General features: G+C 40.2%; 1 protein-coding gene across 17 annotated transcripts in view; it reads left to right on the top strand.

Moving 5' to 3' along the window:
- The window catches only part of LOC124296906 (broad-complex core protein isoforms 1/2/3/4/5-like), a 69830-nt gene that overhangs the window by 2798 nt on the left and 40246 nt on the right, over positions 1 to 26786 (top strand). For 8 of the 17 annotated variants that reach the window (XM_046747329.1, XM_046747330.1, XM_046747327.1 and 5 more), the window contains exons 3-6: positions 19178 to 19379; positions 19499 to 19690; positions 21064 to 21661; positions 22776 to 22835. In XM_046747329.1, the coding sequence (XP_046603285.1) occupies positions 19194 to 19379; positions 19499 to 19690; positions 21064 to 21661; positions 22776 to 22835 (1036 nt within the window). In that variant the 5' untranslated portion in view covers positions 19178 to 19193. Of the gene's footprint in view, positions 1 to 14679; positions 14713 to 15000; positions 15514 to 15797; positions 16128 to 16614; positions 16793 to 16882; positions 16904 to 17844; positions 17870 to 19177; positions 19380 to 19498; positions 19691 to 21063; positions 21662 to 22775; positions 22836 to 26786 lie in introns of those variants that run through there. The other 9 variants (XM_046747331.1, XM_046747328.1, XM_046747326.1 and 6 more) reach the window with 7 other exon arrangements.

Genomic DNA, 26786 nt, shown 5'->3' with positions numbered 1-26786 from the left:
GCGCAAGCGCGAATGCAACGATGGAAATACGCGGCCAACAGAACGTATGAAACGTACACGTTTGTAGAGCGAAAAAGGAAATAAAAAAAAAAAAAAAGAAAACCCCTTCCGCGAGTCTTATAAATAAATGTTTACGTTATATGCCTGCGTGGACATCTGCTGTCGCGATGTGTGCATTCGTGGTCAGATACATATAGTTTTCTATATATATATATATATCTTACGTACATACTTACCTATACGACCAATCTTCTACACGCATAATGACAGCATATACGTATATATATATATAGGCATGATTCGGACGTAAGCGTCTTACCTAATGGTTCTGCACACGCAAAAGCACGTTTGGATAATCGTCCGATAAACAAGATTTTATGCACAAGGTATATAATTATTATACGTAAATTTCGAGCAGCCAATCATTGTTTGCAATTTCTCGAGTCCTCCTCTTCTCTTGCATTATTTATTCGACCAATTGCTTCTCGCGGCTGCAACGAAACGTCGTCGTCGCGTAAGTTACTCGACAATTCTATCGGGCTTTGATAGTCGGATATGTATGTTATACGTATAACGCAGGCTGCTCGCGTCGTTGAAACTCGATTGTCGAAACGATTCGCGGAGTGCAAAAAAATAAAAAAATTTTGTTTAAAATCCTTCCGTGATGTTTATAATGTAACACCAATTATTACCATATACTCGACTATGTAGATACAACGATATCGTATGAACGTAACAAGTCCAACCGACTATCAAGAAATTACGTATCGCTAATCGAAACTGGAGTACGATCCGAATTTAGATACTAGTTTACCCTGGAGTTTACCTACGTTCCGCAGACTAGGCTGCATAATGATATCGCACTCTCCCAAAAATATCATTCAAATTACTCGAGATTAGATTAGACGCATAGTAACTAGATTACCTACTCCGTTATCGGTAAAAAAATTCACACGCTACGTGTCCGGATCGTGTGCATTGTACATACCTACAATGTCGCCGCAAATCACTATCGTTATAGATTAACTTTCTAGCCAGCTGTGTCATACTCGTGACAAGTGCACCGTACACGATATACACACAAATACTTACACGCGTGCGTACATTCGGGCACACATGCCTCCGCACGTACAGTGCATAGGTATAACCTGTGGTGTGTGTAGGTTATATTATTTTATACGTAGAGAGATACAGCCGCAGATCGAACGATTATCACGCTCGGATCTAAGCTCGTCTAATAAATCACCAATTTTTTTTTCTTTTTTTTTTTTTTTCTTTTCTTCACCGAACTATCGCAGCGTTCAATTTCAAACGCTTGTACAAAATGCTGTTGAACATATTGTGTACATACATAAAATTACAGTACAGTTTACAATTATTACATGTACATGTACTTGTTTTTTCACCACGCCGCGAACAATAATACACGCGGTGTAATGTAATCGTAATTATTCGCAACGATCGTTACCTTGTTTTTAGAAATAATTTTGAGGAAGGATTTCTGAAAAAAAACGTAAATGAATACCGTGGCGGATGTGCGTTTCCCCTGATGATTGAAAAAAAAATAAAAAAAAATAAAAAAAACGCAAATAAAAATAACACTTCCAAACCGCGATACCTATTATCTATCTCGGCCTAGTTGTTGCGAGGCTCGTGTTTTATACACGTGCGGAGGAGGCCCACTTGGTACGAACGAATCTTTTCGCTCGCAAAACTTTTCTCCGAATGAGCAAAAATCTCGTGATAGATATCTTTGAAATAACTATGTCTGTACGTGTGATACATTCCACGGCCGACGTTATACTTGGCGTACAAATTTCTGCTGCAGAGAAAAATAAAGTCGTACAGGTACGATGATAATTAATAAGGTAAAGAAGACGAAGAGAAGAATACAAGAAAAAAAAAAAGAACTAGACGAAAAAATAAACACCTCAAGACTGTCACCCTTGACCCGATTTCACACTCTCATCTGGTGAAAAAACATGCACCTGATTCAATGTCGGCAAATCGTTTAACGCGAATGTCAACGCTTATTATAATAAAACCTGGATAGTGAATCACCTGATTCGTGCAGTAAAAATTAACGGCCACAAATTAATGTGCGGGCACGTTATATTATGGATTCTGCAGAAATAGGTAGAAGAGATAAATATGTAAAATATGACGAAACTGTTAACGTTGAGTGGAAAAAATCTGCATCGAATTTGGCTCGCAGCGATGCGTTTTTTAAAATTTACTTGTTTGCTTAAAGACTCTTGTAGCTTTTCTTTTGAATTCAAGATTAAGTCAGACGGAGAACAGTGAAACGCTTGGCTTTTCCTCTCTCCTCCTCTTTCCACGCGCATCGCCAATAGATCCAATCTACCTGATGCACGATTCTCGCAATTGCAACCGCGTGCAAACGGCGCAACGAACGATGTCAGCTGTTACAGCTTCTGTACGTTTCGTTGACTTCTGGCTTATCCCTTTTTACCAGTGAATCATCTTCCACGGTAAGCACAAATTTCAACAAACATCGATCCATTTTATTCAATGCCGCGATTCGCGATGCGCTTTTATGCAGTGGTGCACACACGCGTGTGTGAAAGACTCTGTGCAGATGCGCGGCTCTTGAAATTAGTCAATCTCAGAACCTGGCTCGGTTCTTCAGCGAATGATTGCGTGGGTGCGTTATTTTTCTCTCCGATTTCTTATTTCGATGCGGCGCTGAACGAATTGCTGCACGGGGAAAAAATAACTTGGATTCCGGTAGCTGCGGGAAGTGGTTAAAAATTTTTCTCTAACGAAGCGATAAATAGGCGTTCGTTACATTACGACAAACCGCAAGGTTGCAAATATCGAATTCGCAAATGGGGGCTACATTGGGAGAATCAGCTGCGCAGAGTGAGGGAAATTATTTACTCACGCGTTACAAGTACACGGTATTATACGTATTACGTCTCAATTCACACCGCGGCATGCACAAGGTGTTGCAAATATTTTACACATATATCGCCTGGGGCAAGAGTTGTAACACATAAATTTATTTACAAATTAACGCCTACGTTGAGTTTGTTATACTTGAACAAATTATACACTCGCCGATGTGCAATTCGATCGACTTATTGTTAAATACGTAAACGTATATAGTAGCTATCGCTAATTCAGCGTATCGTGTATGTACTTGTGTGTAATAATATATATGTTAAATGTAGGTGATCGTTGCGAAATTGAGTGCGGAAAAGAGAAATAAAAAATTCCATGCTGGCGAAATGGAAGTAAATATATCGTATTCGCATGATAATAATAATACGATTTATCGTAAGCTAGCTTTTATATTTTATACACATGTGTGTTGTATCGTCAAATCGATACATACTCGCATAGATGTTGGTACACGTATCACTACACACATGTATATACACACACACACACATAGGTATTATATTTATACCGTGGGTATGTTTATGCATGGAGGCATGAGCGTTTTGGCTGGGTCCTTTGTCGACCGTTTCGCTTCCTACGGGCGGCATGCGGCAGAGTTCGGACGTGTGTGGAACGTACGGATACAAAGCCGTGAACAAGTGTCCGAAGTGGCGTGTACGCGTGACCCTCGTCGCTTATTCCTGAACTTTCGCGACTCGCGAATACGGTGTCCGTATATCGAGGTACGCGTGCAGCGAGTCGGATAGGACGCGGCCTCGGTGACGCAATTTGCCGCGAATCGGCGCCGCCTGCAGCACCGAGTGCAACCGTCTATTCGTCGTCTGCCGCCGCTGCGGCGTAATTATAAAATTATATGCCAATGACCTATTTCCACCGAGCAAGTTAACCGGGTGCTCCGCATCCGCGCGTTACGTTCCTTATCCGCTCTGCCGCCTGCCGCATCGCGTTGTATCCGCGTCTCTTACGCAGCGGCGAAATCTCATCACGTGCTGAATTCCGCGTCACGCGGACCACGCGATCCTTTGAAGTTCTACGGGGTGGTCTCCTTGATATCGAAGGCCGTATCTGGAACGCGAGAAAGGGCGATTCTCAACGAAAACACTGCGGTGATGCGTTCTCGTTTGACGCGGAAATATTGAAATGGCACGAATTCGGAGAATTTACTATTGCCGTTTGTTGGAATCCGTGCCGTTTCTTTATTTATGCGTCAAATGAACATTTGTTGGGGTGTTTTTGGTTAGAATTTAATACGGAATCGCGATTAATTTTAAGCCCTTTTTTACGTTTGCGATAGGTGGACTTGTTGTTAGATGTTTGGAGAAGATACGTGTACCCTTAATGGCCTGTCGAATCTTGGTCAAGCACTGCGAGATGGGACGGAATTCCCGTTGTAAATAATTCAATTTTCACAATTGAATAATTAAGCTGTATAACAGAAATTCTTTGACTAACGTTTGAACGATTGAATTTAACACCTTTTTCGCCTATTTTACACGAGACAATTTTTACAAATTTCAAAACTTGGACACGTCGTACGTAGAGGAAAAAGATTCTGCAAACGTCTAGGACGGCGAGTCTGTGTGCAAAAATTCTTATAAGCGTAAAATACAACCGGGAGACGCGTCTCGTGTTTTGCTCCCAGGTTTTTTTTGCACCCAAGTATAATACACCCGGTTTTGCGAATGGCGGTATGACGTGTGTTATACCTACACAGATGCGTACATTTTACATTATACATATATCGGTGTACTTGCAGCGAGCCGTTATACGTCTTCTTTGCTTATGTAGCAAAGCCGAGCTGAGCAGCAAAGCGGCAAAGCAGCAGCAGGAACGCGGTAACAGTCGTAAAGCCGAAAACCGGCTCAACCCTTTGAGTCACACGTTATTGCGTCGAGTCAAATTTTATCACAAGATAGTATTCCATGGTTTTTGGTATCGTAGATTAAAAATCTGAATCAAATTTGATCAAATCCGGTCAAAAAACTCTATGCGAGATTTTTCGGGGTCGCTGATTGGATTCGCCATACTGAATTCTCAAAGTCTGATTCGAGATTCGTAATCGGCTATCCCAACAACTTGTAACTTATGTAAAACATGTATATGCGTAGAGGGGTAACTTTGTTGTTCGTGAATTATTCCTTCAATTTTCACGATTTTTTTCAATCAATTTCTTTACAGCAATAATAATTTACATTATATCGCAATAATTACTATCGAGTATTGAAATCCTATCAGTATACTATCCGAAATAGTAAAAAAACCGCAGAGAAATATGTTTAAAAGTTCTCCAAATATACAAAAAATGGATATAAAATAGGCAGTAAGAATACTTGTCACTACGACTAAAGGGCTTATTAGTTAGAGAATCGCTAACAAACCGAGATGTTAAATATTTCTGAATATACACGTTTACTAAACGATGAGAAAATTGACTACGGTCGGTACAAGTTTTGGATTCACTTTCATCAGACTTGAATTACCCCAATTTTCAATTTCATTCGCGTGTCCCTTTCTTATTATGTCCGATAGGCTTATATTACATTTGTTTTACAATTGAATATTTCTTTGACTCAATCACTTTGCGAAATCGTCTGCACATACCTCAAAATCAACCTCATTCGTGTATCAGGTTTCAGGTAGGTGTACGAATATCTACAACCTGCGTATCTGCATTTGGCAAACAAAAGTTTTTCACCAATTCGATTTCGGACTACTTCAATCCTACCTTAGCCTGCTTGAAATATCTCAAATCTCGCAGTTCGACGAATTTCCAACCGCATCAGTTTCCTACGTTCAACTAATTCAACGTCAGTTCCACAGAATCTTCGCGAGCCGCTCGTCGAATAACGCAGCGTTTCTTTCGCGTCGCCTTCTTACCGCTGCATCTGTTGCACGATGATCCTGAGTGCGAGCTAAAAACCGAAAGAAATATATTTCAGGCTCACCCGTTGCTTATGCGTGCATCCATACAAACGCGCACACGTATACGTACATACATATTTCTGGATCCGGGCTAGCGTTACATTTTGCGAGCTATCCGCGGAGTTGCCTAAATAAGCGCCAAACTGTAAAGGTATTCGATCCCTCCCGAGCCAGCTTCTCATAATCAAACGACGATTATACGTTAGTAACGTCAATTGTCATTTTACGCATTACGGAACAGGATGAAAAGAAAAAAAAAAAAGAAAAAAGTTCGAAATCATCGATACGACGTTTTCTACGATGCAATGACCCTGCGGCGTTATAACCAACCAACCACCAAGTGCACCAGGAGTAGAGAAAGAAGGATAGAGTGTTGTTTGGCAGTTGGCGGTTTGGCCCGGCAGAAGAGGTCAACGGCCACCGAATGTTTGCGAATGCAGGCGACGCGGGGCGACGCGATGCAGTCGGTAGCTAACTCACCGAGTTATAGCCGCAGGCCCCTTCACCCCCCCCTCCCCAATTCCCGTGCACCGTGAACAGGCTTTTTTGCGTGTGTGTCGACGAGTAGATTTGGCATTACGCACACAGAGAGGTGGAAAGAAGCACCCGCGACTTTCGTACAAGGTGGGCTGCGAAAAAAGTGCACGCGGAGTCCTCATCCTTCGTCTCTTTACCGTACCTGCGGTGGGATTTGTTGTTGTTGTTGTTGTTTTTTTTTCTTTTGTTTTTCGTAAAAAATTCTCTCTCGACGTGTCGTGCCAATTTTCTACCGACGCTTACGCGACGAGGACGATGACTTTTCTCGTTCTATTGCGTTGCAACAACGACGACGAATAATTTATTATACACGAACGAAACGTTAATCCCGATATTAATTATTTATCGCGTAGCCAGCTATGCGTGCCGAATTGATGCAGATATTCGCGTTAACCTCGCGAAGGAAAATCACAGCAAATCGTGTCACGTGGCCAATAATGGGACTGGCCTTCGCTTTCAGGCGCTGGATAACAACAACAAATTTATAACAGATGTATCGCGAGTCAAATCTCGCCGAGATTCTGCAGCACGCGTAGCCGTGTTTAATTTGTCACCCTGCATCTGGTTTGCGGATTTTTCACATATCGTTGTTGTTCCTTTTTTTTTCTAGTTTTTTATTTATTTATTTGTTTGTTTGTTTTTTTTTTTTATCAAATTCATAATTTACTTCTTCTTTCCTTCTCCCGCCCTGCTTCAATTTTATATCTTACATTCTTTCCTTATGCGAAGTATCAAATCGACAGAATCGTTGTTTTCGTTTTTTCGATTCAACCGAACTTCAAATAAATTTGCATTCTACGTGCATTCGTATACGTGTTGCTTTCGTAAATGGATTTCCATATCTCGCTAGCTGCAGGCTGTCCAATGCAATTCGCCGAGGAAAGGGAAGGTCAAAGGGCCTTGAAACGCGGATTCGAATGTTTTCCTGTCAGAGGCAGATCGTGCGTGTACACGTGCATTTGTATTACATACATCCACGCAGCTTAAATACCTTTTATATGCGCAAATTTTTTTTTTTACCCAAAGGAGAGGGGGACGGAGAATGACGAGAATATAATAATTATAATGGTAAAGCATACTTGCACCTCGACGAAATACCGAAAGTGGACAAACGCACACACATATATGTATGTACATACATATATATTTATATATATATGTATATATTTTATATATATCTGCAGCACGCGTGTCGCACACGTGTCGCAACGTATATCGGTTATATTGTAATCCTCGAGTGCATAAGGAAAAGTATGACGGTACCTGCACAATTTGTTTTTATTAATTACCGGGCTATTATTGCAATATACCGCACGATCAGTGTCAGTATGCATATGCGTATGTCACGCATTGCATATGCCTACCTTCTGTATTGGGATTTTAAAATAAAACACGGTATACAAACGGAATTGCAAGAAAGCGTCAACATCGGAAACGGTGCGATGATAACAATTTCGTAAAACCAGAATTGCAACATTTACGTTTATAAATAAATGTCCGCATAAGTATGCGGAGAGGTAAACGGCCATGCAGAAATTTCCTGCAGCATATGTGTAATTGAAACATATTTTCGATCAAATTTCCACCGTGTATTACGACGATACTCCGATGTACGTTACACGCGCATTAAAACCTTCGTGTGGTGAACAATATGCGAACCGGTATGCAAATCCGCGAATCGACGATCTTAACGGCATACCGTGTATAATTAATTGTATGCCGTCCGTCGTCGCTCTGACGCGGCAATGAAACGCACAGGCACACGTACGAGCACGTAACGCATGTATGTGTAACACCGGCGAAAGCTTAGAGATTTTTCCACTGTTTTGCATCGCTTCGTATAATTCGTTGAGATTTTTTCGGTACTGCGTAGTACTTGCACACTGCGGTGCAACAGCGGACGAGGAAGGACGCCGCTTGTCGGTGTAATAACCGCGTAAACGGTTTTAGAAGGTTTCCGCACACTCGCTTACGCATACGTGTATTGTACGTACGTGTGTTGCGTTTGCGAATTCGCCAAGGCGTCTCGGCTAGCTACGGTCACCGAGTTAAATATAATCGATGCATCGATCAATCGAGTCCCAGAAAAATAATCGAACGCGACTCGATCGAAGCGGTAAAAATTTATCGACTGAACGATTGTTTCGTATTTATTTTTCAAACGGTGCGCGTGAAAAGAAAATTTCGTAAATTTCAGAACGTTGTCTTAACGGCTGATTTGTAGTTGAATTTAAAATATTTTTCAATCTCAGGTGAAAATATTCGTTCCTCTTTCACTAATAACGTCGAATGAGTACTCGGTAGGTAAGACAATGATTGTAATTGATACTTAAATCGCATAGATCGGTATTTTATTGCATCGTTCGCGGGAGTAAAAAACAAAAATCGGGAAAAAAATTATCCATTTTTTCGTCATTATTAGTCTCGGCTTTAACGCAAACATTTACATTCGATGTAATATCGCATCTGCAAACTGCAAACCGACCACAATCCGCGTATCCAAAATAATAGTGCGCATCGAAGGCGAGCCAAGATCGCGCGGTGAGAAAATCTCAAATTTCCGCGCAGCCGCGCTTCTATTATTCGCCTCACATCCCGCGATTCGCATCTCTCCTCGTATCATTGTCGCAAACATTTCCACCGCTATACCGCGTACGATTATTCGCATGCATATTTGTGACTCCCCTTCCATTATTTCCTTCTATTATTATATTCACACTCTGCGTATACCGTAGTGATATATATTTTTGCGCGTTCAACACACACCGTTACCTGTTTTTCTCATTTTCTGACCTGACGGTGAAAAAGAAGTTTCACGTTTCGTGTTTTTATGCTCGTTACGCACTTTTCGCCTAATTAGACGGTTTTATAATGAATTTTATATGCTTGTTTCTTAGATTTATTCCTTTTTTTTTTTTCATATCAGCGATAAAATATTTCTCACTCGTTATTAACGTTTTATCGATTACAAATTATTATCGCGACAGACACTCGCATATATGTACAATAATATCATTCGTATTGGAAAAATTTACATAAGACAGGAAAAAAAATAAAGAAAAAATTAAACGAAGAGATTTCTAATCAGATTTCTTATCTGTTTCATAATACTTTCCGATTTCTAACGAGCTTGTCGCAATCGTTACGAAAGAATGAACATTACCTTACCATATAAGCGTGTTTAGCACTAATTTTCACAATATCGTATATTGTTTTGCAAAAAGGTATAAGCAACGAATGAGCAAAAAATGAAACAAGTAGACCAGTTTGAAATTTGTCTCGTAACGAAATATTTCTTATTTCCTCGATGATTCTGTTTGTCGAATAACCAAGAGTTGTTATTTTTACATTACTATATATTTCACGTACAAATATTATACCGGACTTTCTCGTCTTTCGTACGGAAACACTTATGTCGTGTAATATATATACGTATACATACACGCGATGATTTTTGATAAAATTATTTTCTATCGTCAGGCTTATTTCGTCGTTTCTTTATCGCGAGTTGGATACGTATATGCACGTGTAAAGCATATCTATAGATAACATTTCGCGAAATAGTAAAAAGGCATAAAACAAAACGTGTCGTTTCGCGTTAGACGCACGTGTCGCCGGAGTTATAGTTCGATCTGATTGCGAGAGAAAAACGATACCTACGTTCTTACGTATGACTCGTTCGATCGGACTCTCCTTTCGCAAGAATAAAAAAAAAAAAGAAAAAAAAAAAATAAATAGAAAAAACCAGCGATAGGATAAAAATTTTCATTCGTCAATCCCCGCGCGGTTAACGGCAAGTTATACCCTGTAAATGATGATCTTTACACATCGTTTCGATCATCGTGCGCTGCGCGTTACGTATCACGTTATAAGCAGAGGAGAGAAAAGAGTTTACTAACTAAAACAAGAAAAATGTGGTAAAATATTTTTCCCCAACACCTCGAGTCGGCGGGTCGAATACGACTATCTATCCTGTTTTCGGCTGTCCCCGTATAATGTAATACCAGTAGCGCATCCGGTGTCTCGAGTTCGAGTCACGCGATGCTTGTGTACGAGGTACATAAGTTATGTACACCATGCTATGTATACCGCGTGCGCCTCTACTCGGATTGTCTTGTTCTGATCACCCAATTAACGCGGAGTTTTTCACATCAGAGGTGATAAGAGGTGCCACTGATTTTTCATTATTCGACAACATTAACCGAGATCTCCACTTTTCATATTTTTTTTTTTTTTTTTTTTTTCGGCCGGATAAATTTTACGTCTGTTCAAAAGTTTGATCGATCGTTGTACGAGTTGTACACGTGCGTGTATTTGTGGGAAAGTTTCGCTGGATACATTTTCACTCCAAAAAATTTTGATGAATCACGCGCGTACGGTATACGGAAGTAAATAAAAAAATCTCCCTAATAAGTTGCAATTTTTCGCGTGCATAAAAATTCGCCATTTTTTTTCCACGAGTAAAACGTCAACCCCTGATTATCCCCGAAGCTTTTTCCCCACCTTATAGAATAACCGATTAATAGGGCCCGGATTAACAGCAACAAATACATATTTTATATTCAATTCATTGTCATTCCTCAATTGGTTATCCGCATGAAAAGTACGAGTTTGCAGCCAGAATATGCAGTTTATATTCTCCATGTGTTAGTTTTTCAAGTCTATATCATACGTACATGCATACTTTGTAATTATTAATACATATTCATCCCAGCCCTCCTGATTAAAAATCATAACCACAAGTTGCAATTAGCGTGTCGGTTGATCTTGATCCGTGAGAGAAAGCATAGCAAAAAGTTAAAAAAAAAAAGAAAAATAAACAAAACTCCCCATCGATCGAGGAGCGACATAGCTACGGGGTACATGTACGTCAGGCGTGCACAACGCCACGTTCCCGTCGTGTGTGTTTTTCCTTTTTAATGCAAACGCGAATATGATAAACACGTGCGGGGGTCGCTGGTTGGCGTGCTGCAGAATCGGAGGGGCGGGGGTGCTTTTGCGGTCCCGCCGCAGATGGAGGGGAGGGATAAGCCGGAGGGGTGAAACGGAGACGCGGAGCTTTTTCGCGCGGCGAAGTGGGGGGCGGAAAGAAGGAGGGGGAAGTTCGTAGAGGGTAGCCTCGAACCCTTCCCCGCGCATTGCCCGCGAAACCGCGAGGTTACAGGTACCTTCCGTATTTCCTCAGCTCCCTTTTCCTTGTTGTTGTTTTTATTTATTATCCTCTATCCCTTCTTCCTCTCCTTTCTTACTTTTCCCCCATCGCGTTCCTAATTCTCCGTGCATCTTTGACTCGTGAATTTTTGACAGTTTTTCATCCTCACTTTTCGCTCACCGCGCTTTTGCGCGTGGCGTGCAGCTCGTGACTTCCTCTACTTGTTCTTGTTGTTCTTTTTTGGTTTCTCTTTTTCTTTTCCTTTTTCTTTTTACACCCAGCCCTTGCCTTGTCATCGATTTACCGGTTCGACGCGTCCCGTATAAAACACGAACGTACGTACGTAGAACACAGCGTGGAATCCCATGCATGGGATGACGAGCCGATGCAGGGACTCTATGCAGTTACATGCACCGAGTATATTTCGCCCGAGATGCCATTATATTATCCTCTTTTATTTCCATCCAAGGACGTTTGACTCATCGGTCGAGTGACCGAACGTTATTCTGCAGCCGCATGCGTTAAACGCGGGCCGCGTGTGTACGCGCGTTTCTCCTCGTCGCAAACTAAACTATAGATAAGAAAAAAAGAAAAAGACGCAAACAACATACTAATTGCATCGAAGGCGAAGATTGTTTTGTTGAAAAGAAATGCGTCTAAATTCAGCCACTGGCTTCGCCTACGTGTGTTATAAAAATATGCAGCGCGCATTTTTTTCCTCCGTTTTCTTTTGCGCTACTCCTCGTTTGCATAACCCCAACTGCGTTCTATGCAATTATTTGACGCGCAGAAAAATATTCCGTCAGGGACAATTATTTGGCCAACGTTGTCCGCGGACGCAAACTTGCAGCTTCGTTTTTTTCGTATGTGTAAACCGAGGCGATTTCCATCCCGCGTTATTCTCCTTCGTCTTCTTCTCCTCATTCTTATCGTGCAATCGCGTCAAAACTTGAAACGAATTTATTTACGCATTTCGCAGTTCCCGTTATATCCGTATAATTACACACATCGTATATGTGGGTACGGCGCGTATACTGGTTGCATTCATCCTCATACCTTACACAATATCCGCAACATTTCCGCCTCCCCAAAGTGTCTTCGTGTATTATAGTGTATACATATACGTAACACACGCGCTTACTTCGCAGACGTTATTCAAAATTCTAATCCAAATTATGACGACTTTGTACGCGCAGTTTCAATCGTACGTAAGTACTTTTACACACAATCGCGTCTCCCGCCGCCGTCGTTCTCTTCCCCTCTTCGCCTCTCCCACCCCGGCCGCCGTTGCCCGTTGAAAAAATTGCACGCCAAATTCCGTCCGTATACGGTAGAGCGTTGTTCTATTTCTTTGTTTTCTTAATTCGCGTTCGTTAATCCGCAGCTTATTATATGTAACGGACTTCAAGGCCTTACGCGTACATTGTGTACGATCTACGGACACAAACGTATTCAATTGCAAGTACGCCGAGATCAAGGCGAGCACAAGCGTAATGTGTGATACTCTCTCATACACCGTGCCGGCTCGATTCGTTATTGAATGCACAAGTATAAATTATACATATTACATACATATATATTTATACACACATATATATATATATATATTTTGGGTCGAAGCGAAGTATATCGTATGCATACATTTCCTGCCGGTATTCGTACGACGCGAAGACGTTTCCTGTTGATTCGTCCACGATACGAATACGAAAATTAGACGGGTTGATCCGATTATAGTGCACAAGAAAGTCGACTAGTCTAATATCGCGGCGCGTGTGTGAAAATTATACCTAATCACCCACACGTACGTGCAATACGGTGTGCAATGTGTATACCTGGCCGCGACACATGTGATTTCGCTCATCTTGTTATGTATTTATGTAGGTATTGTATATATGTATAGACGTATAAAATATACATAAGTATATATTATGTGCGTACACACAACGCGTGGTACATTATAACCACAGCTGTGTATCTGTCGTTGGTGCATGATCGGACGATGATAAATAAATAGATATATTCGCGTATATGCATTAGAGATACGTCTGTAGAAGGTGTAGTTGGTTCCTTACGAAAGAGGAGCCGGTATCATTCCGAGCTGGGAATCCAATCAATAAATATTACAAAGGAACCCCTAGGAGTGGGTGATGGGTGGAGAGAAAAAGGGGTGGTGGAGGTGGAGTGCAGCGGGGCGAGGAGGAGGTTAAGGAACACGGGGCTCGACGAGACGCGGATTCGAGGAATGGTCCTGCGTCTCGCGGCCCTCTCTCTGTGCCGATGTCTGTGCGCTATTTATATATTGCTTTTCTAGTAGCGAATTAAAATCCCGTTCATGCGCAGCCCGCAGAAGGGCGTAATGATTTTTTGAGGGGCGAATCGAGTGGAAAGATAGAGAGAGAGAGAGAGAGAGAGCGAGAGCGAGAGTGAGTCGGTGGTGGCGGCGGCGGCGGCGGCGGCGGTGGCGGTGGTAGTGGTGGTGGTGGCGGTGGTGGTTGTGGTGGGAGAGGCGAGTGGGCCTCGCAGCGAGGGGCTGGAGGGGGGAAGGGGCGGGCGGAGGGGGGCCAGATCGCTCTCATTAGCCTACGGGATATGCTATTTCCTATCGCGCAGCCTGGAGAAAGAAGAAAAGAGAGGGCGAAGGAACAGGAGGAGGAGAAAAAAAAATGGAAGAGGGAAATACGGAGGGAGAGGTCGTAGGAGGAGGAGGAGGAGGACGAGGAGAGACGAACAGAAGGAAAGAGAGAGAGAAGGAAGAAAAAACAGGAACAGTGAAAAGTGGCGAAAATATAACGTGAAAATGTACGCGAGGCGGCATAAGCGAATTGAGGAGGAAGCGAAAGTCCGACGGAGTAGGAGGAGGGAGAAAGAGAAGAGTACGCGGGGATCGATCGTTTTTATTTTTTTTTTTACTTCTCTCTCCCTCTTTTCATTATTTCTTATTCGCTAGAGCCGAGCGTCGAGGGGAGGGGAAGGGATGAAGGAGCGCGGTAGGCAGGGAGGTAGGTAGGTAGGTAGGGAGGGAGGGAGGGAGGGAGGGAGGGAGGGTTTAAATCCAACTCTATTTTTAATTGGAACTCGTTAGCTTTGCGCATTTTCATCTCTCGATGGGGGCCGAGGAAGCACCCGGCATCGTCCGCAAGCACCGCCCCCACCACCGCCGCACGCTGCTCCTCTGCGTACGCACTATTTTTTAGTCCGCACTTATTACGACAGATGTCTCATGTGCCGATAAAGAATAACCGTGTAGCCGTAGTCCTAACTCGCGGTGTGCTCAGTCAGTGCTGTTATACATTTTTTCGCGAGTCAAACGAGTCCGGTTTTGCTTTCGCGTCGGTGATATTACGTCGGATTTTCGACTGTTGTTGTTTTTGTTGCTGTTGTTGTTGTTCTACTTCTTGTTGTTGTTCTTGGTTGGTGGTTTTCTTTTCTTTTTTTTTTTTTGTCACTCTTTCTTCCAACAACCGCACCACCTACCACCACCTACCTCCTTCCTGCTGCCTCTAACTCTACCGCGTGCGAAGAATGACATAAGGAAGAGAGAGAGAGAGAGAGAGAGAGACAGAGGTAAACGACACCCGATTTCTCGCACCTGACCTACGGTCTTCGCTCGGTTTATTCACCTCGTCGTTTTATCGCGCGATTCGCCCTCTCGAAGCCCTCCCCCCCCCCCCCCCCCTTCCCACCCAACCGGAAGATATCTCGAGAGAACCCTCGTGCCGAATTTCGTATTTCGCGGCGCGTCGATTCGCCGCTTTCCGAGCAGTTCCTCCTGCTGCTGCCACCGCCGCCGCCGCTGCTGCTTGCGGATTCACGAGAACGTTTTTCGGCAACTCTGCTGCTGCCGCCGCGGCTGGCTGCAATGTACGCGCTCGCTGTTCACCGGACGAAGTGCAGCGTTAATGTTATTCAATAATAATAATAATATGGTGTATTAACAACAATCTGCGCACATGAGCGAGTTCGGCAGGTGTAATAAGGTAAATTTTTATTCACCTTTTACACGCAATGTTGAAAGAAGAGAAAGTGAGAGAGAGAGAGAGAGAGAGAAAGAGAGAGAGAGATAAAAAAAACACGAGGTCATTGTCGTCGTTTGTTTACAACAACTTGCGTTGTTCGAATTTCAATTTCACAGTTTCTCTTTTGTTCTCTGGTTCGTTAGTTTCATTCGCGATTTTATTTAGTTTTCCTTATTTCTTTCCCTCCTGTCAGTTCCACGCGTCTCGACACTTTTCGTCCAGTCAACTTGTCAAATTCACCCATCAAGCACCGTACCGCGTATCTCTGTATTCCTTTTCCACCCTAACGGACACTCGCTTGAATCACGCAGGAAATGACAACCCGTATTTTGGGGGTTAGTTCGCGAAGGCATGGCCCGAGTGACAGGCGTACGTACGCCGCGCGAGCGAGACGGAGAGACGTAAAGGCGTGTGCGGTGCATCGTGCAATAAGTATATACGTATAGATGTTTAAAATACGAGTCCTGGCGAGACGCAAAGGGACCCTCACCCCTGCCTAACCGTTTCGTGTAACGATGTTGCTGAATTTTTACAACGACGTCGCCATTTTAGGCTCATCGTATCGCCCTAGAAAAGTATGTACGTACGCGTAGTTGCGGTTTTGTTTTTTCTCTTCTTTTTCTCGCGAACCGGTAAAACGCTAGAGGAGAGTGCGAGTGAGTGTGTAAGTGAGTGAGTGAGTGAGTGAGTGAGTGAGTGAGTGAGAGAGCGACAGAAAGAGGGAGGGAGGGAGAAAGATAGGCTAACTGCGGGGATTTATTTCGGTGCATCACGCCAGCGCGCCGGCCTAACTGACTGCTGCCGACTGACTGACGTTTCTTCGTTTTCGTATTTCTTTTTTTACTTTCTTTTTTTTTTTATTCCCCACCGCCGTCTATGTTTTCTTTCTTCACTCTCGTGCGCTATTTTTTTTTTTTTTTATTTTATTCCTATACCGATGCCATCCTTTATTCCCTTCCTTCCCGTCCCTCCTCCTGCACCTCTCCCTCTCCCCCCCACACCGGTCGCTTTATATTTTTTTCGCGATAGCCTCGCCGCCGGCGTATTTATTTGCGAATGTGTGCGTGCGTGCGCGCCAACTTGGCATCGTCATCAAACTGTCATTTCGTTATCCTATTTGAAAATCACTCACAGTTCCTACGACGCACGTCGTTCTCTTTTGAAATTCTTTCTCTCTCCTAAGTCTTCGCGAAATTCACAACGCGCATAGTCGTGTCCCGCTTGATCCGGATATTTGGAGGTTACTTTTATATTTCCCCTGGAACTGTCAAAATACACGACGGCCAAATAATACGATTATCGCACGGTTCTTCGACTACTATACGCTGTCACTTTCTTCTGGACTGTCAATGTAACGACGAACGCTTCGCGCGTTTTACATTCTTGCGACTTTCACCTCGATTTTTCGTTGGTTTGAAAATTTCCGCTTTATTTCATTCGAATTATATTCTTATTTATTTATTTTTTTTTTTTCATATTTATGCGAAATTCACTATTTATTTATCAATAGCCGAGTATAGCAGGTGTTCTATAGTAGGTGATACTTGTTGGTGATTCGTGCAATTAATTGTAAAACGGTAAAACGACGTTAAAGTGTTCAAAATATATGTCCCCCTCCCCCTTCAGTAACAGCTCCAAGTATTCACAGTTTGCAAACACCCGGGTTTCAATTTCGCAATTACATTTATTCGCAACAATAATGACAAAACGATTTAGTTTCTCAATAGGTACATACATACTAGGCGTTGGAGAGATTAGAATAACTATATAGTTATAAAATAAAAGGCTTGCGAATTAATTCTAAGAATTCTTTTTATCGTTGCTTTGAGATAGCACTATCAGTATTTTTAATGCTTGCACTTTTACATTATACACGTATGTATGCATACACACACAATTGTAGATGAGTATTGTATGGATGTACGCGCACACATAAGTAATGGAGAATTATTTAATCGTATGCTACTGAGTCTGGCTTGGCTCCAACGCGACGACCTAATTTTCTTTCGCATAGAATAAGAAATGATACGAAATGAAGTAAAAAGTTCAAAGGAAAGTAAGAGAGAAAAAAATAAACATGCAAAGATGCTGCTATGCAGGCGCAGTTTTTAGCACAGCTCTGCCGTTCGTTCCTACTGATGCAATCAAGGAATATTCTGACATAATCAATGCACTGCGAATATAAGAGTAGTTTTCCTATGATCGCATAATCTATCGCCAAAACGGAAATCGAATCGCGACACCTGCTATCGCAGCAGACTCTATTCGTCAATAAATAAGTAAAATGTCCAAGAGAAAAAATACTCAAAATATAAAGGTATAGCCCTGCGTTATATTTATTATTTTTTATCATTTCTGCAGATAGTTTGGCTATTACTCTTAGAAAAATGTTCATCAGACTATTCTGACACGTTGGATGAAGCAAAGCCCGTGTTTGTCGCTAACAATTGCACAGTTTTGAGCTTGTATTTTTAGATCAGGCAATAATCTGAATTTTCACAGTTGTTTTCCTCTTTTGCAGAGCTGCCAAAAACTTATATGGCTATTCAAGTCCTGTTCGTAATGTTCGTATGGCAATGGATGATTATTTATGCAGGCGACGTTCTGTCGAATATAGTTTTACTCTTTAACGAATTGCTATTGCGATATATATTCAGCACTTTATTCGAAATATATGTTATCTTTATTTATCAGCACCTTTACCGGCTTATCAGGATTTGTCGGACAAGGCTTAGAGAAATTGAGTCGCCATGTCATATTAGTGCTTTCATTGTGTATGTATCCAGTTTTAAAGAAAGAAATCTCACCTTGGTAGAATTTATCGCTAATCAGAAAAAAAAAAAATAGCAACACTTAGTAAGATTATACTTGGCTCTGGTATGAAAATATTGATCGAGCGTTGACAAAGTTATCCAAAAGTTTTATACCGTTCCTTTCTTTCTTTGAAAACATGCAGCACGGTTCAATGTTCCAAAAATGAAAAACACTTATAAACCGAACAAATATATGACGAGTTGATTCAACGATCATAATTAAATGTTCAGTCTCTCTTTGGTCTGCTTTTTATGATGACGTTATCTTGAATAAGCCAGGGAAATGAAAGGCCTTAATGCTGGGTTATTTAAATTTAATACATATTTCTGCCGAGTGTCAGAACTTTTCTTACTTCTTGTGCAAATTTCTGTGAAATAATTGATCCGTCGTTTCACGATAATACGAGTGTTCGCATCTTGTATCGTCCTCCAGATTCGTCCCCTTGACAGAAAGCCTGAATGATTTGTTTTTTTTTCTTGACCATTTGCTCGCGGAGGGGATACCAGCATCTAAAGTTCAGAAACCACCAATCTATAATAACTACCGTCGTTCACAGACCCGTTCAAAGGTCACATCGCTTAATACTGCCCACAATTCAAAATATCAGACGTAGTATCGGAGAATGCAGCCTCTTACCAATCGCGGAGTGACGTAAAATTGATGTAGGCCATCGTGCCCTGATAGAGGGGATGTTAGCAAGAAATTATTCAAATATCATGTCGTATCGATAGAGACGAGCGATGAGTGAAGGATAGAAATTTGAATTTTACTCTAACGATAATACAAGTAATCAACGACAATTTCCTTGCAGGTGAACAGTCAGAACGATGGTAGATACGCAACACTTTTGCCTGCGATGGAACAACTACCAGAGCAGCATAACGTCAGCATTTGAAAATCTGCGAGACGATGAAGACTTCGTCGACGTCACATTGGCCTGCGACGGCAAGAGTCTCAAGGCGCATCGCGTCGTACTCTCAGCCTGTAGCCCGTACTTCAGAGAGTTGCTCAAGGTGGGTGATGAAAAAATTCTTCATCTCTTTCGAGCCGAGTAACAGATAAAATTAAAGTGCATCGAACAATCTTTGAAACTTTTCAGTTCTTGACATTCTTTCTCAATCTCTCGTTACAGAGTACGCCGTGCAAGCACCCGGTGATAGTGCTTCAGGATGTCGCTTTTAGCGACCTGCACGCCCTCGTCGAGTTCATTTACCACGGCGAAGTTAACGTCCATCAACGATCGCTGAGCAGCTTTCTCAAGACTGCCGAGGTCCTCAGGGTATCTGGTCTAACGCAGCAAGCCGATCAGACCGATAGGGATGAGGTGAGTTTTGCCAAAGACTCTGATTGTTTGATAAAATAGTCGAAGTAAACTAGTCAGAAAACGATCATTGATCGAATCTCTCCGAGTGACATGAATTTTTTTCCTTTGTCCATCGAATACTTAGCAACGATTTAAATGAAAAAAGACGGAACTTTGATACGAGGTTGATGATTCTTGTTTGCATAACTATTAGCGTGTTATGCAACAGCCAGTTTATATGCGCCTATTTCAGCTAGCCATCGAACGTTTAGATTATTTAGCGAGCATATTTGCGTACGGAACGTTTGGCCAGGTGAATAGTTTTATCTTGTGGGCGTTGCCCAGAATGTCAGGTGATCGCTACAGCAAATTGAAGGCAGCAAAAACATCAACAGCAACAGCAGCAGCAGTGGCTGTCTCTCGCTTTCGTAGCAAAGTTAGCCTCTATAATTTAGGCTATCAAAATATTATCTTGACATAGCTTAACTAAATTGGTTTCATCTTATCTTGATACAGTGCACCTTTGCCTATCTCGATTTTGCCTCGCGATTGTCATAGGTCAAGCAAGCAATGATAATTAGTGCAACGCCGCTAATCTTTGTTCAAGCAAAAACTGATGTAGAATTATTCATGCGGATGAAAATAAAATTGACCTCTTCACACTAGTCACATTTTATGTGAGTCGGGAAATGATTCACGACTATGAATTATACCGCTTATAAAGTTATTGTCATTGCTAATACTTGGAAGTATTTTTTTCCCCCTTGTTTCGTTCACTGTTCCGCATTAGATTTGTACAATTGGTTTTTCAGTATGAAAATAGATTAATGATACCGACACGTTTCACATGCTTATGTAAAATACGAAATGTAGATGTAGAAATTTTTATGTATAATCAGCTGATTAAATGCAAATTATAATGTTCTATGCTAATAGAATTGAGGCTACTTACACGTGGACTTTTCATAACTACTTATTAGAATTCGACCCGCTCTACCTAGTTTTACATTTCAATGTTTCAAGGTTTTGTTGATCTACCGAGAGCTGTTTGGGTATTTTCGCGAGTTCCTAGCTGTCCTAAAATCTTGCGTCAGGGTAGCCAAAAAGTTGAAAATAATTTTTAATAATTCTCTGGCTTCAACGTTCCCCTTGTATTTGACACAAGTCCATGAGAATAGTACAGAAATTCATTAATTACAATGATAAAAGTGCTAGAAACATAACTTGCAAAGCGATAATCATTGGAATCTTTTTTTACGTTGTCAGAAAAATTGAGAATTTGCCTTTCCACTATCCCGTCGCCACTTTACGTCCGGTCTTGAATACTTGTTTTCTTATTTCTGCAACCCTTGGATCTCAAAAAATACTTTTTTTTTTACTTTTTGAACGCATAGCTGTCACACGTCAGAGCGCTCGCAGCTGGTAACCATCTTCCCACGCATGAAAAATTGCCAGAAGAGAATTTTTTACGTGGAAATTCTTCCCCGCCATCAGCAGCAACGATGCCGGTACCAACAAGTCTGCACCAACAAATATTTCATAAATCGCAGATCCGCAAGAGCGAAATTCATCCCTACAACACGCAAAATGATAAAATTAAAAGGGCCAGATTGCCGTCGCCTCCTTTGAACAATAATGATGCGATACCGACAGACTTTTCTATGATAAAAAGCAACCACTTATCGAGTAAAATTGAGGGTAACGGATTAAACGAAGACAGCAGTCATGTAGAGGAGAATATCAAGTGCGAACCCCTTGAATTGACGGGGGGCAACGGAGGTGGGAACGGTGGCAATCACGACGACTCCTCGAATTCCGAGGCTGCGGCGTCTGATCGACCGCCAGCGTCAGCGAGCAGCAACGAACACGACCCTGAACCCGAACATCCACCGTCGACCTACCTTCCATCGGAGAGTAAACTTTTCACCACAACGCCTGGTACCTACAATTTCACCATGTCTGCGCTAACCACAGATCATTCGCCCTTATCAGGTGAGTAACGATATTCATTCTCCTGTGTCGGCCTGTACGCACAGACCAATTTTTATTGTTAGAATTCTTGGAAATTTCACACACTTTGCGATCGTCTTATAGAAATTTCTTTATTTTTGCTTTTCCTCTTTGTCTTAGAAGATGTAGGAAGATAAAATATGTATCGACACCGTACTTTCGGAGCAGAAGTAAATTTTCCTTCTCCTCTTTTCCTCGATATTCAAAGCAACGCAATGAGACGAAAATCAATGAAATCGAAACTTCGTTCTGCATTTAATTTTTTCCCCCTTCAAAGTCATTCAGATTTCGCTATAACATTTTCTTCTTATAGTCCATCGCGCACTGGATAATTATTAGAGAATTAGTGAAATTTAAAAAGGCAGTAAAACAGAAAAAGAAAAAGACACCTCGGTTTGGAAACATTTGGTTTATTTCTTCGGTCGAAATTTAAACATTTAATTGACATTTATACACAGTTTTTTTGTTACTCGGGTAATCGAAGGCATAAAATCTTTAACTCTCATTACTGCAGTATGTACTGATATTGTTATCGCCAAGATTATTTTGGAGCTAGCTATGATACGCAAGCACTAAAAATTGTTACCAGCTAAAAGCTAGGAGCAGCTGCGAAGGCCACGTCAAAAGTTATCTCACATGCGAGGAAAGGCTGGCTGGCTGGCTAGCCCGATAGCAAATTGAAAAAAAAGAAACCAACAAAATAACAGTTGTAATTAAAGTAAAGGATATTTCTTTTGCAATTTGTCCGATGCATAATTTTATCAAATTCCAATAGTTCACGTTATTTCTCAACGCGTACACGGGAAGATATTTGAAGGAAAATGAATATAAGATTATAATCATTATGCGTAAACGTTGTTGAGCCATTGAATTTCGCTGTTTTCAGACGGGTCGTAGACTTTTTTCTTGTTACTTGTTATCTTGTTAATTGTCAAATGATATTCTTACCGATGAGGGAAAAAATCAAAACGACGCTTTCAACATTCACGATTATTAGCTTAGTACAAAAATTAACAATACATGATTGCGAAATTGCTTACAGGCCATTTTTTTGTGAATTAGTTATAGAACACTGTTTGCTACGCGTAACGTTCAGTAAAATTTCCAGGCCTCGGACACGGGCTTCAAACAACGGACCTGGCTGGAACTTCACAAGGTAAGAAAAAGTCCTTATTACAAATATCAGGCTGACGATGAAAAGTCAAAAGAATGATTGATGATGATTATGTGTGTTTTTTTTTTTGTTTTCTTTTCTTTTTCTATCCGTCACGTTGTTGTTTTTCTTTTCTTTTTTTTTTTTTTTTTTCTACACGTATTGGTTTTTTCCCTATTGGTGAAATTTGTCGCGGTATATCGTTCGTTCGTTCTTTTGATTTTGTTAAAAAAAAATTTTTTTTTCCATTTTGTATAACTCCCCAAGCGCAGGCACTTCTTTGCTGTATATATTTTTTTTTTTTTTTTATTACATATTGTAATTTTCCAGTTAACAGCTGATACATTAATAATGTCCGGTGAATTTTTAATGTGGAAGCTATACGTCTAATGATTGATTACAGAAAAGAAAGATAATAAAAATGCAATATATATATATATACATGTATATATGTGTGTGTGTATATGCATACACGTGTTTCACGGAACCATGTGTTTGTGTATATGCATATACATATGTGTACAGTTTTGTGCAGTTATATCAAACTAACCAACCACAAATAAGAATTTACTGGTTGCGGTGAAAGAGCACTACTATATATTCTGCTTGAAAAATGTAACTTCTTCTAATTGGCATGTGTTTCCAAATCATTGAAATCATCATTTGTATACTTATACTTTTTCATTCGTATTTTTTTTTTTTTATTTTTTTTTTTCGTAGTTTTTTTTTTTTCTCAACCTTTCAAAATCACGTTTCAAATCGCATACACGCATTATATCATGAATTCATATTATAAAATGATTTATATTATCATACACACTCTATGAAAAGTAAAAAAAAAAAAAAAAAAAAAATACATATATATATACCGCGTTTTAACGAATTAATAATAGGAAATTAAACTTTTTACAAATTTTTAATTGACAAAACAAAAGAAACAAATAAAAAAAACAAAAACAAAGGGTGACCAATGTCGTCATCGATAATTATTAATAACTAGCGCTGCGAATTTCATAAAAGTTTGGCATTGCTGTACAACAATATTATATAATATTATAATCAAATTCAGGACGTTCAAGCTAACCTTTCTTTCACCCTTCTTTATTAAGTAATTTCCATCATCTCAATACATACGTGAACCGGAATTGAATCAGAATTTTACGACTGTAGATCCTAACAACCGTTTTCATGATGTATAGCGTCTCCTTAATTATTACATTGATTTTGCTCAGTGATATAATTATTTCATACGTATACATGTATGTTATACATGAAAATCATTCTATTATTGTTGGTATCTTCCCTGTTTTTTTTTTTTTTTTCTAAATATATTTTTTTCCCTTTTCTTTCATCATGCCGTGCTCGTACCGTCCAATTTGTCAGTTTTGTATATGGAGTGTTGTTGTCGTCGTCCTGTTAATTTAAAGAAAAAAAATTTTTTCCTCATTTATTTCCATTTTTTTTTTTTGTCTTTTACCCCTTCAATCACACACGTGATATATATGATATATATATATAATATATATTTTAATAGAAATATTGTTTGTATAAATGTTATTACTTGCGTTACGTACATAACATATTTTTTTTTCCTCATTTCGTCCCTGTATATCGTAATGATATATTACATTACGTAGATATTTATCCATACAATGCGGTCGTCCGTTATTATATATCTATATACTCGTATATACCCAATACATCCGTCTATATATGTCGTCGAATATCTACGTTGGGAATTTATGGCTATATAGTTACACGTATATTACTGCATATTACTTTTCGTATATGGTTTATTTGTGTCCTTAAAAAACGTACACCTTGTTTTTTTTTTTTTTTTTTTTTGATCCTCCTTTATACACATATATGTATATGCATACATATTACGCGATATACGCGAAAAATTTTCGGGTATACGCACGCGGTTATAAGATGGTATAAAACTGTTAATATACAGCGATAATAATCGGCCCTGATACGAGGGGATATTATACTATACGTACATATTTATATATTATATACATAGAGATTGTCCGGAGTGTTGTATACGTATATACCGGGTGATCCCGAGTGCATAGAAGAGGATGTGATAGGGTACATAATATTGTCACACGTTGTATAGTTATCGCACCTTATTCCCTGTTTTACTTTCATTTGACCCATATATTGCAATAACGTAATATTATCCACTATTATTCGTAAAAATACAGGTATATAATTATATATATACATATATTTATTTACGTATAATAGTAATAATAACAACAACAACAATAGTAATGTTTCACGGTTATACGATGCGTATTTATTTATTTAATTAATTATGATTTCGTTCACGCGCGAGTGATTTTCTACCGTATCTATAACAACAACAACGTGTAACCGACGCTAAGGAACTGAAAAATCTTGTTTCTCCGAAACAAATCGTCATTGTAGTAATTTCATTGTATCCCCCCCCCCCTTATATTTTTCTTTGTCGATTCCGCGACTTATTTAAATACAGATTACGACAAATATCATATAGGTATATCTATTTTTTTTTTCTACATTCGGTCAATGGCTAGGTAGATAATATCGTTAACTGCACATTGCCGATCTATAAACAAAATAGTCGGCAAATATCGTCGAGACATTGAAGCAGCGAAAAACCAGAGATTTCGAGCGATAAAATAATCTGTGATGAAATGATAACGCTCTCCGACTGGTGTCATCATCGTACGCATGATCTATGGGGGGGGGGGGGGGGGGGGGGGGGCTTGTGTTGTACCTAACTAATGAAAATAATGATCCTTTGTGATATTTTCAACGACAAAGAGCATGTACATGCAGACGTCGCCTATGCATACGTATCATATATTGTGTAGCGATGTATCGGTATCTGGGAGATATGGGAGGGTATAACTATTGATATTGAAGTATGCCGTACCGTTTTTTATTTTCATTATATATATATATATATATATATTTTTTTTTTTTTCATCTCTTGGGTCGACAAATTAATCAAATCTTCAATGCTGTTTGATAATTTATTCCGGAGATTTAAATACGGATTTGTATAATTATATACGCGTATATATGCGTGATATATACTGCAAGAAATGAGTATAAAAAAGAGACGATTGTGTATGTATATATTATGTGTATATACACTTCGTTGGGAATGAGATAAAATAGCGAAATTTAACGAATAAGTGTAAAAACGGTAAAATTCAACAACCGAAAATGCGATTAAAAGTTAAAACTATGCAACGAATGTTGGTTTTTTTTTTCTCTTCTTTTTTTAGCTTCTGACCTTTGGTCAATGTCAGGCGAGTGAGTGCAGCTGCGTTTTAATTAGTGTTGTGAAATGTCGGTTGCGGTTTACGAATATCTGGTACAGGCGATTAGAAGAGTATACTTTTTTGTTTTTTACTTTCTTTTCGTTTTGTCATTCTTTCTCTCTTCCAGGAGGCGGGCGGGATGATTTTTAATCCATTTGTTATTATAATTTAGCCTAAAACCAACTGCAGTCTGTTTGACGGAGATTGAACTTTGAAATAAGACGCTGCAAATTTTTCTAATCTCACGATTAATTACCGCGGCACGATTAAAAAGAAGGAATAAAAAATTTAAGAGCAAGAATATCGGGCAGCATTGCGAAATCGTCGATTCGCCGATTATCTTTCGCACGTTTGTCCCCGCTTTTAAATTCGTGTGTGCATTTCTGCATATATTCATACACCGTAGAGGCAGGTACGACACTGCGTGCGTGGTATGTAACAACGCAAGTCTACAAGGTAATTAGCGAATAAATTTAACGATCAATTAACTCGTCGACATTACATGTTACACACATGTGCGTACGTATCGGTTATGCGTTAACGCCCGACGATCGGTGCTAAGAATGCGGCATCGTTAATTTGTAATAACCGCCTTATGCTAGGTTAGTACGGTCTGGAAAAAAAAAACAAAAAA

The sequence above is a fragment of the Neodiprion virginianus genome, chromosome 2, assembly GCF_021901495.1.
Source record: "Neodiprion virginianus isolate iyNeoVirg1 chromosome 2, iyNeoVirg1.1, whole genome shotgun sequence".
NCBI classification, from domain to species: domain Eukaryota; kingdom Metazoa; phylum Arthropoda; class Insecta; order Hymenoptera; family Diprionidae; genus Neodiprion; species Neodiprion virginianus.
The sequence above is the reverse complement of the archived record's forward strand: the minus strand, read 5'-3'. Positions and strand labels throughout refer to the sequence as shown.